The 12,744-nt window shown below is 31.4% G+C and overlaps 1 protein-coding gene across 1 annotated transcript in view; it reads left to right on the top strand.

Annotated features, from left to right (window-relative positions):
- Positions 1–2,780: 2,780 nt before the first annotated feature.
- The window catches only part of LOC143053725 (uncharacterized), a 77,495-nt gene continuing 67,531 nt past the window's right edge, over positions 2,781–12,744 (top strand). Inside the window, exons 1-3 of the mRNA XM_076226511.1 lie at positions 2,781–2,900; positions 3,528–3,635; positions 12,091–12,159. Coding sequence (XP_076082626.1) covers positions 2,781–2,900; positions 3,528–3,635; positions 12,091–12,159 — 297 coding nt within the window. The remainder of the gene's footprint in view (positions 2,901–3,527; positions 3,636–12,090; positions 12,160–12,744) is intronic.

The raw sequence follows: 12,744 nt of genomic DNA on the forward strand, positions 1-12,744 counted from the left end.
CAGTATCTAGATTTTGGACATTGATCCTTATACTTTACTTGTGTTATAATAGGTCTAACAGAGGAAGGTAGAAGGTTAACCAACCACAGTGCAAGGAGATATCTGTTGCAGAAGCTTTCTGATGAGGATATTTCTGACAATAAAATTATGCAGGTCAAAATTAAATTTATATTTCTATTTACATTGTATATATATGTACAGTATAACATATATCTACTACCATTACTAGATTTCAAAATGAGCCAGAATCTGATATCACTATAATATTCTCTTATGGTTGGGTGGTTGGGGCCATCTATTTCTTGCAAGAAAGAAAAAGAAATACTAAAAATGCATTAATTTGATTGGCCAATAAAACCTCCTGAATTTAAACCTGAAAAGATAATGCTGCATTTTCATTGGCTATTGGTTTTATAACAAGTGAGAATTAGATATCGCTTGATATCAACTCTCGTTATTTAATTTCAATAATAATAAACAAGCCTATGACACGTTTATTATTATTGAAATTAAATGACTGGAGTTGATATCAAGCAATATTGCTCGTTTATTATTATTGAAATTTAAAAACAAGAGTTGATATCAAGCAATATCGAATTTTCACGAGTTGTTATTTTAAGGTTTTATAACCAGTGAGAATTAGATATCACTTGATATCAACTCGAGTTATTTAATTTCAATATAATAATAAACGAGCCTGTGGCGAGTTTATTATTACTATTGAAATTAAAAAATGAGAGTTGATCTTAATAAAGGCAACAGTATGCATAGTAAACCTCTGGTCAAAAGTCATAATTTGATAGAAAGAATAAATCTGTGAAACATATATAAACCTAGGAAACATGCCAATTCGCATAGAAACTTACTGATGATAAACAGCTGTCATATTTCGGACTTGGTACAGGACATAATGTCATTAATGGTGGACTGAACGTTGTTTTATGGCTAGCATAGCAAAACCTCTAGCTTCAATGTATACATACATTCACCACAAAAAATATTTGTACATTTACATTATACACAAAAAACGCAGACCAACAATGAAGTCTTTTATGAACGAAATAAAATGTACGTCCCAGTAAGTATGTAAACGTCACACAAATATGACGAGAAGTGAAAAAAGGGATGCAAAAAATACATTTGGCTATAGATGTTTGACAAAAGGGGGGGGATAATATGGACAAATTTTGAAAAGGGGGATGGGGCATAATTAATAATGGAACGGCGGTAACAAAATGTATTCATTAAATGTTTTTATACTTACCCGTACTATATGACAGCTAAAATTTCTTTTACAGATATCTGGACACAAGAACATAGCCTCCATCAACGAATATCGTAAAATAAACAATGAGCAACATCAACAAATTTCTGGGTTGCTCAATAAAACAAAACCAGTCAAAAGGGCTGCTCCCGTCGAGAGTGAAAACAGACCACCAAATTGTGAAGTACAGTTTCAACAGTCTGAAGCACAGGCCTTCCCGCTCTCGCAGTCAAGCACCGCTACGAGTAGTCCAAATAATTATGACGTCTTGAAAGGCTATTATAATTTTTTTCTTTATGTAAGGCGTCAAAGAAAAAAATTATAATAGCCTTTCAAGACGTCATAATTATTTGGACTACGCTACGAGTTACCGTCTTGGCTCCGCTACAACAAACAGCACATCCAACATTAGTTCCATATTTGGTGGAAATGTGTACGGTGGGAACTTCACTATTAATGTCTATTCTGCATCAGAGGCAAAACAATCAAGACTAGACAATCACAATGATGCCGAAGCGTAATGACCGTGTCCGCCATGGACCATGCTTGTTCAAGTTGTTGTAAAACATTGTTGTGCTCGTTATTCCGCGCAAAAAATACTTACTTGAAAGGACTTATGTTGTGATATCAAATGTGTGTATTTTCTGAAGTGTTGTATGACACAATCATTAAAGTTTTTGACTGTTCAACCGCATTTTTCTTTCATTCTATATTCTGTAAACTGCCATGCTCTCTCGTCTTTCATTGAGAAAATTATAACAGATCAGTCCGCGCATATTTAGCAACTGACAGATGACGCCCGTAGCAACAACTCTCGCCACGAAAATAATCATAAAAACATTTGTTTTTTATCATACGTTTTACAGCTTGTGATAATTCAATAGCGTTTGAATTAAACTGAGTCATCTCATTTTTGAATATATAAAATCAGCCATGAGCGAATAAAATAAAACCATATTAGTTCAAAAAGTATACAGATCAGTACGCGTTGCAAAGAAAAACGGCCGTAGCAACACAACTCGCAACAAATAGGCCACACACATACAACTTTTTGCCATAAGAGAAATAGGTTTAACAACTTGTGAGAATTAGATATTGCTTGATATCAACTCTCGTTATTTAATTTCAATAATAATAAACTCGCCATAGGCTCGTTTATTATTATTGAAATTAAATAACTCGAGTTGATATCAATCGATATCTAATTCTCACTCGTTATGAAACCTATAATTACATTACTTTTAATCAACATAAAGTTGTTAATTAGACAGGTTTAATGAACTAATATTTGTAATAATTATATAAAGTGGGGTCTCATTTTACTCATAGTATTGTTCTGAATCAGGAAATGTAACGTTTTTTTCATTTTTCTTTAAAAAAATATTTTCTTAAAATTTATGATCATACTGAATCTACACTTAATCCTGTTGTTACTCAGACAGTTTTAATTAATGTAACTGGTCATTTCTGTTTATATTTATTACACAACATTGTCCAGTTTATCAGACAAGTTTTGATGTCAGTTGTATTATTCCAGGTTGATGGATGGACAGCATTAATGTCGGCAGCCAGTGGAGGACATGCGGAAGTGTCTCGACTTCTCCTGGAGAACAGATGTAACAAAGATATCACAGATGTATGTTATCTACTAAATCTGATCACATTACTTTTAATCAACACAAAATCATGTTGTTAATTAGACAGGTGTAATGAACAACAAATATTATTTGTTAGAATCATATAAAGTGGGGTCTCATTTTACTTATCTCCTCGTACTAAATCAGGAAATGTAACTATTTTTCATATTTCTTTGAAAAAAGTTTTTTTTTTTAAATTGATCATTATTCTAAACCATGTTAATCAGACAGGTTTCATTATTATTTCAACAAATACTTGCTATAATTATATAAAGTGAGATCTCATTTATCTCTGCATTTTACTGAATCCCTTGATATAAATATTTTATGCATTTCTTGAAAAAAGGTTAACATGACATTTCTGATGGAAGTTCTGACATCCCACAAAAAAAACTTGTTGTTTATTTGTTGTTTATGTACAATATTACTACAAGTTTGACTGGTCATTTTGTTCAGTTTTGACCACTGATTCATGTGAGATACATTTTGTTTTTATTTATTACACAACATTATTCAGTTTATCAGACAAGTTTTATATCAGTTGTAGGATATGTTTTATACTATTTATATTGGTAACAAAGAAGTATCCATATATAATATTTACATGTTATTTGGTATAATTATAGAGTGATGGAAGAACAGCTCTACATCTGGCTGCTAGGTTTGGAAAGCTACATGTCACAAGATGTCTTGTAGAAGAAGGAGGCATCAGTCCCTTTGTAAAAACACCTGAGGTAATATATTATAGTAAAGGCTCAGTATTCAACTAGTAAATAATGCATCACTAAAATGATGTTAATGATATTTTTGGTCAAATGGAATTTTTTTTCTCAAGGTTATAGTTACACATATTTCATATGATACTTTAAATTGAACTAAAAATATGAAAGTGTTTAATAGACTTGTATGGCTTAGTTTTACTATAAAACACATGAACATAGATGATCATATAAAAGAAATCCAGTATTTGTTTTCAAAATCTTCAAAAATAAAATGATTTTGTTTATAGACCACTAATACATTTTGGGTGATTAGTTATACTAAAAGGAGATAATTTTATTATTCCATAATTTGTAAGCCAAATTATATGAATATCTCAGTTTTAGGGAAAAGAAGCAATAGTAATAACCTATAAGTAAATGGATAAAATAGTTTTTGATATCAAAAATAATAATTTGTATTGATTCAAAATTAGACCTGGCAATATCCTGAATATGGCACTTGTTGTCATTAAACAAAATGAAAACAAATAAACTGTCAAAAGACCCATACACCAATCTGTTGTCGTGACAATGATAACAAAATTATTAGATAGTATCAAAATAGTCTTAAGCAATACATTAAATAAAGGCAACAGTAGTAGAAATTCATAGATCGATAGAGAGAAAAAAAATCCGGGTTACAAACTAAAACTGAGGGAAACGCATCGAATATAAGAGAACTACGATACAACAGAAACACAACATTAAAATGTAACACACACAGGAAACGAACTATAATATAACAATGGCCATTTCCCTCACTTGGTACAGGGCATTTTAAAATAAAAATGGTGGGCATGCCAAACCTCCGGCTTTATTGGCGATGTTAATTATAACATTAAACTGACAACATTACAAAACAGGAGTCGACTACAATACAAATAAATTGGAGAAAATATAGGACAGAGAAACAAATGAATAATAGCCAACAAAAGGTACCAGGTTAAAAATTTAATACGCCAGACGTACAACTTCATCATATATTTATAATTTAATAGTTAAAAAAACATATGATTGTAACAGTTACTTTATCGGAGTTATCTCTCCTTATATCATGTATATGGCAAAGTTTAAAAACAATTAATAAATCTGTTTTTTGTAAAATATAGCAGTAAATATGATAAATCACTTTATTTTCTATATAAACATGAAAAGTCTTACACATAAATTACATACAACTTTCGAAATTTGCAAATTTTATTAAAGATCTCGACTGTTTATTGTCTGTTTTTTTCAAAATCCAATATGGAGGAAGACACCCAGCCTCCGTAAGGGGGTACCCAACACTATACCCCAAAAAAATCCTGTCGTTTAATTTTTCTTAATTTTTTTCATTGATAAACTAGGCCAACCTGAACATCTTCTAAAAATTTTTAAAGATTTGAACCATAGGTTTAAAAGATTTGGCAACTCAAACATTGCATCTTTTACATACTAGTAATGGCCAAAATTGGAAGTTTCTGAAATATGGGTATAGGGTTAAATATTTAATTTTTTTTTTAATTAAATCCTAAATTGACAATAGCATAGCTAATAATGATAGCTGAGGTGAATATTAGGTCATTTATACCCTTTTCTTGTAAGTTTTTTATTCCGGATTTACAATTTTGTCCGAATTTTAAATGGTTATCAGAATCAGCCCCAAAAAGTGAATGCTGTGCTTCTAGTATTTGAAGAAGAATTTTTTTTTCAAAAAAAATGTGTCGTTTAATTTTTTTTCGAAAAACTAAGCATTTGGAGTGCTATACTAGTCGGTTGTTCTTGCAAAATCTTTTTAAAATTTAACCGTTACATTTTTTGGTATTTAAGTTTAAAATATGCCCCACCCTGAAATTGATTCAGTAAATAAGAGCAAAATCTATTCAAAAAGTGCATAATGGCCATATTTTTTTTTCGTCTTTTGAACTAGGCCATATATATTTTGCATGCTGATGTATCATCACAGGGTTGAGTGTCTTGCATCATGATGACCTTTTTGTGACCTTCAAATGTGACCTCAAGGTCAATGTTGAGTTTTTTTCGTGAAAAACACAACCATGTAGGCCATAACGTCTTCGCCTTTTGACCTAGGCCTTACATCTTTGGCATGTGGATGTATCATCATGAGGTGGTGTGCCTTCTTTAAATTTTGACCTTCATGTGACCCTGAACTTTTACCTTGAGGATGATAATTGTGTTTTTTGGTAAGAAACATTTGTATGGGCCATGACTTTTATGTAGTTATGAATTCATGTTTATTGAAAAAAATCATATTACACAAGCTTCAATCGACCATACAACAATATAGACACATTTTATGACATTTCAACCCATTCCATGCACAGGGAATACATAATGGACAGGTAGTCACATAAAAATGTTTGAAAAAGGAATAGTTTCTATTGAAGCGCAATGCACATACTTAACTACTCAACAGACAGCAAAGTGAAAACTTCCTAGGAATCAAACAGTAGGAGGAGTTATGCCGAATAGCTGTATACCAATAATGGGATGGACGGAAGGACAGACGGACAGGGGTAAAACAATACCCCCCCTCCCTCCAAAGGATGTAACTGATTTTTGATTTGAGATACGAGCTGTTGAAATTAAAAGCATGACACGCCAAAAATACATATGATACATAAGGAAAAGCTTTAAAGTTGGCAGTTGCTTTACATGATCAAGATTTTCACTTTATTGGTCCACAGATTCAAAAATATACAATTCAAAATTTAAGAACAAAACTATTCGTGCAAAGAACCACGGTTCATGAGAGATGAAATAGAGCTGAATGTGCAAAATCCTTATACTGTGAAATCTAGTTCGTTAAACATAGAACTTTTTTAGCATTTCTGCAGAGGTTATGAAAATTAAATACAACTGTTTTTTGTAAAAAAAAAAAAAAAAAAGCACGGCAGTAACAAGTTTCACATTATTTTTTGGGCCTCTTATTAATAAAGAGAATGATTATTGTATTCAGTAATAATCTTGAATTGAAACTTGAGAAGAAACATTTTCACTTGTCAAGTGTAAAAACACCACACTTTCTTTTTTATATTTATTTCAAAATTGCATTTGATTTAAAAATTTCGGAAAGATACACAAACATGACAAAAGCACAACAAAAGAAAAATAACAAATTTTGCTATCCCTTCGAAATTTAAATTTTGATAAAGCAAAAATAACATGTTCTATTGCTTATATCATGTATGTGTAGTTTCAGTTTTAACCATGATTCTAAATATAGACTTCACTTTCCCTAAAATTGCGGACGGAATAGAAGACACCCGTTTATTTTCTACACCTGTCAGGATAAATGTTGAAAAAAGATACTAGAAAGATGTAGTATTTATTTAGATGAAAGTGAGAGTGCATAAAAATGTGTAGTGTTTTGTGGACTGAATCGGATGTTTGTTTCTCTTCTTTTTGTCGTTGTTCCGTGACATGTAATTAATGCACTGGTGTTTGATTATCCCCCTTCGGTATCTTCTAACTTTTTACATGAATATATATATGAATCATGTAATAAAATATTCAATTGCACTTTTTAAAAATATGCCAGAAATTTTAATATTAAAAATTATTCATCACCTATTTAGCATTACTTCGTGTATTACTAAGCCCATAGTGTATTTCATTAAATACTACAGGTATAGTTTTTAAAGAATAAGTATTGTGGAGTCAATTCTGTTTTGTTTTAATCAATTTGGTATGAAGATCTTCGAACAGAAGCATTGTATAATTGTCCATGGTTTATTTATTTATTTTGTTAAAATCGTATTGTCAGAGGGAACTACCATTTGAGGAGGGGGGGCTTGTATGAAATTAGGTGTACAGCTGCTCTTAGCAATAATGTAAACATTCTAATCATAATCTTTTAAAAGCTAGCATATTGCACATGATTTTAAAACGTAGCAATGAATCAGACCATGAGTGAGAGTTATCTTTTCTTAGGTGTTCTGTACCCCCTTAAGACTGCAAATTTCTTTAAATTCTTGTTTTTAATCTATATAGTTCATTTGTAGTTGGAATAGTTGCAGAAAAAACTCTCATCTGTGCCATACCGTAGATACTCGAGTATAAGTCGATCCGCTTATAAGTCGGATGCCCTTTTCAGCTTTAAAATCTAGCGATTCAGTCTTGACCCGCCTATAATTCGGTTTAAATTGGGACTTTTTTTGGCAGCAGAAAGTAACTGATCATTGGCAAAATCAAGAAATTAAATTGAGATTCATGTATTGAATGAATGTTTGATTCTTTAAATAAGTACATGTAGAATTGATGTTCATCCTGATAATTTATTCTGTTGATAATAATAAAGATGTATTCATTTCTTGTTTCTTGTTTTTATGCCCCACCTACGATAGTAGAGGGGCATTATGTTTTCTGGTCTGTGCCTCCGTTCGTCCGTCCGTTCATCCGTCCGGTTAAAGTTTTTGGTCGAGGTAGTTTTTGATGAAGCTGAAGTCCAATCAACTTGAAACTTAATACACATGTTCCCCATGCTATGATCTTTCTAATTTAAATACCAAATTATAGTTTTGACCCCAATTTCATGGTCCACTGAACATAGAAAATGATAGTGCAAAGTTCAGGTTAAAGTTTTTGGTCAAGTTAGTTTTTGATGAAGTTAAAGTTATATCAACTTGAAACTTAGTACACATGTTCCCTATGATATGATCTTTCTAATTTTAATTCCAAATTAAAGTTTTGACCCCAATTTCACGGTCCACTGAACATAGAAAATGATAGTGGGAGTGGGGCATCCGTGTACTATGGACACATTCTTGTTATTCACTGTTTTGCCTCATATTGTTTACGTAATGCATCAGTGATTTTGTAGTGTATGACCAAACACCTATTGTTTGAGAAAAACGAATATAAACCAACATAAACCTTAACAAAATAAAAGTCAAAAGAAAAAATAAATTAATCCAGTTAATCATTCATAACAGACCAGTCATAGTAATAAATAAACTGACACACAGGATAGACACCACAATTAATGGATTATAGAAATCAAGGGACACTAACTAATTAACCTATTAACCTGCCACTGATATTTTTTTATACGACCGCAAAAAGTAAAAAAATTTTGGTCGTAAATTGGTATCACGTTGGCGTTGTCGTCGTCGTCGTCGTCGGTGTCCGAATACTTTTAGTTTTCACACTCTAACTTTAGTAAAAGTGAATAGAAATCTATGAAATTTTAACACAAGGTTTATGACCACATTAGGAAGGTTGGGATTGGTTTTGGAAGTTTTGGCTCCAACAGTTTAGGAATGAGGGGCCAAAAAAGGGCCCAAATAAGCATTATTCTTGGTTTTCGCACCATAACTTTAGTATAAGTAAATAGAAATCAATGAAATTTAAACACAAGGTTTATGACCACAAAAGGAATGTTGAGATTGATTTTGGGAGTTGAGGTCCGATCAGTTTAGGAATTAGGGGCCAAAAAGGGCCCAAATAAGCATTTTCTTGGTTTTCGCACCATAACTTAAGTATAAGTAAATAGAAATCTATGAAATTTTGACACAAGGTTAATGACCACAAAAGGAAGGTTGGGATTGATTTTGGGAGTTTTGGCTCCAACAGTTTAGGAATTAGGGGCCAAAAAAGGGCCCAAATAAGCATTATTCTTGGTTTTCGCACCATAACTTTAGTATAAGTAAATAGAAATCAATGAAATTTAAAGACAAGGTTTATGACCACAAAAGGAAGGTTGGGATTGATTTTGGGAGTTGAGGTCCGAACAGTTTAGGAATAAGGGGCCAAAAAGGGGCCCAAATAAGCATTTTCTTGGTTTTCGCACCATAACTTTAGTATAAGTAAATAGAAATCTATGAAATTTAAACACAAGGTTTATGACCATAAAAGGAAGGTTGGGATTGATTTTGAGAGTTTTGGTCCCAACAGTTTAGGAAAAAAGGGCCCAAAGGGTTTGTTTGATTTCATCAAAAATTGAATAATTGGGGTTCTTTGATATGTCGAATCTAACTGTGTATGTTTTTTTTTTGGTCCCGTTTTCAAATTGGTCTACATTAAGGTCCAAAGGGTCCAAAATTAAACTTAGTTTAAATTTAAACAAAAATTGAATCCTTGGGGTTCTTTGATATGCTGAATCTAAAAATGTACTTAGATTTTTTATTATTGGCCCAGTTTTCAAGTTGGTCCAAATCGGGGTCCAAAATTAAACTTTGTTTGATTTCATCAAAAATTGAATAATTGGGGTTCTTTGATATGCCGATTCTAACTGTGTATGTAGATTCTTAATTTTTGGTCCCGTTTTCAAATTGGTCTACATAAAGGTCCAAAGGGTCCAAAATTAAACTTAGCTTGATTTTCACAAAAATTGAATTCTTGGGCTTCTTTGATATGCTGAATCTAAACATGTACTTAGATTTTTGATTATGGGCCCAGTTTTCAAGTTGGTCCAAATCAGGATTCCAAATTATTATATGAGGTATTGTGCAATAGCAAGAAATTTTCATTTGCACAGTATTCAGCAATAGCAAGAAATCTTCAATTGCACACTATTGTACAATAGCAAGAAATTTTAATTGCACAGTATTGCGCAATAGCAAGAAATCTTCAATTGCATAGTATTGCGCAATGGCAAGTATTTTCAATTGCACAGTATTGCGCAATAGCAAGAAATATCTAATTGCACAATATTGTGCAATAGCAAAAAATTTTCAATTTGAGTTATCTTTCTTTGTCCAGAATAGTAGTTGAATCAACTTAAATCATTGTTTTATACAATATACAATGTATATTCACTTTTACTACCAACTGATAAATTAAAACAATCTTTACCATTCAGTGATAACGAGCACTTTTTTTACATTTTAATATTTTATGATGTATTTAAATGAGTAGTTATTGCTAGGTGCCATTAGAAATTCAAATTGAGATCAGTTTTGGAATAAGGGAAAAGGGGATGTGAAAAAAAAATTGGGGGGGGGGTAAATTTTTCTCATTTCAGATTTCATCAATTAAAAGAAAATTGCTTCAATTTTTTTTAGAGGATTAATATTCAACAGCATTGTGAATTGCTCAAAGGCAAAACAAAAATTTTAAGTTCACTAGACCACATTCATTCTGTGTCAGAAACCTATGCTGTGTCAACTATTTAATCACAGTCCAAATTTAGAGCTGAATCTAGCTTGAATGTTGTGTCCATACTTTCCCCAACCGTTCTCCTTAGTCTGGGTTCAACCTCTGCGGTCATATAAGCTGTGCCCTGCGGAGCATCTGGTTCACACCTATAGTGAACTCGTTGTCACTTGATTAGGAGTTATTCATGGATTATATTGGCTTGTCAATAAATGTTGTAATTTTTAATAAAACAATAATAACACAATTAGTTGTTAGATACATTCTTTTTATATATTAAGTACATTATTATCTTCTTCTTATTTCTGGTTCTTGGCTCTTCCTTTGGGATGATACAAAAACCATGTGACTATGAAAAGTCAATACATAAAACGGAAACAGTGGGAAATTCAACACAAATGTTAACAGAGAGCAAATAAAACACAAAGACAGTATTTTTGTCATTTATTTTCCACAAAAGCTATTTATTTAGAGATTTATGTAGGTTTGGCTATCACAAATGTAGTTTTGGTCAGGAAATTCCCATCTGACCACCTTTTTTGAGCTTGGATTTTTCCTCTGGTCTCGGGATCTCGCTTATAAGTCGGTACCCCTCTCTGGATTCTGAATTTTACTCCCAAACTTCCAACTTATAAGCAAGTACCTTTATAATTTATGTATTTCCTTATCTATACAATGTCAGTGTTAACACTAAAAACTATGAAATCTGTAAAATAACAATATACAGTAATATACAGTTATAGGAGAGTATGGATAGGGTATACAGAATAGAAAATCATGAATGATAGAAAAAAACTTCAGGAATAGAGAGAATTGGGCAAAAAGATGATGAATAGATAATAATGAAGTGCAAAAATATAAAGAATAAAGAAAAGTGGGGTGCTAAAATATAAAAAAAACCAACTTGGGAATAATTTGTCCAAAAAATAAAAAATAAATAGTTAAAAAACAAAAACAAATCCTACAACCCTCATCTAGACATAAGGATGCATTAACAGATTTTAAAAAAAACATGTAGAAAAAATAAAAGCATATGAAATAATCTCAATCTGTCAGTACTTAGTCCAAAACTAATTACTGACAGATTGAGGTTATTTCATATGCTTTTAAAAAAAGTTAAAAGCCTTCTTAAAGGCTACAGAAAAAGTTATAAAAATATTCAGAATGTTGTTCATGAGTTATATTTTATAATTGAAAATAATATGGTTAGCACCTGTAAAAACAAAATAACACACCACTCAGCTGCTACTGGTCTTGTTTATTGTATGAAATGTGTAACAAAAGTCTTCTTAGTAATAATCAGATAAAGGCAATATAAAGATTTGTATTTCAGGGTAAGACTCCATACGATCTAGCAGCAGGAGTATACAGGCCGAATAAAGAAGTGATGGAATACTTACAGGTACACATACTTTTAATTACAAATGCTTACACTTAGAATAAATCAGGTACAAAACCAGGATACTCTAGGGGACATTGTTTATGTCTTGAAATAAAAATTTCAAATTCTAATGCAATTTATTTGTTATTACGATTTGATATTTGAGACGCTAAATTCAACTCTTTACCAACCTTTCACAAAGCTAAGCCACCATTTTGAATTCAGGAAATTATTGGTTTGTGATTTAGTCAATATTAAACAAAATTAGTAGGTGTCTTTTATTTAATTCAAGAGTGTTAAGGCGAAAACAAGCTTTGCAAAATTCTATTTGAGATTCTTACACCGACAGTCTGTCTATAACCTCCTTTTCATGGTTAACTAGTCTCATCTCAGATCAGGTTTGGGGTAATTGTAATTGTAATCATTAGTCGGCTATAATTGATTTCAATTTTTTAAGTAATCATTGTAATCATTAATCAACCAAAAATTACAAGTAATTTAATTTAATCAATTACTTTTCAAAACATCTTTTAATCCTGATTTTTGTTTACAGTATTACATTAAATTGATGAAAAATTCTAAAAATTGCCTTTATTTTCAATATCA

The sequence above is a fragment of the Mytilus galloprovincialis genome, chromosome 12 (assembly GCF_965363235.1).
Source record: "Mytilus galloprovincialis chromosome 12, xbMytGall1.hap1.1, whole genome shotgun sequence".
NCBI lineage: Eukaryota > Metazoa > Mollusca > Bivalvia > Mytilida > Mytilidae > Mytilus > Mytilus galloprovincialis.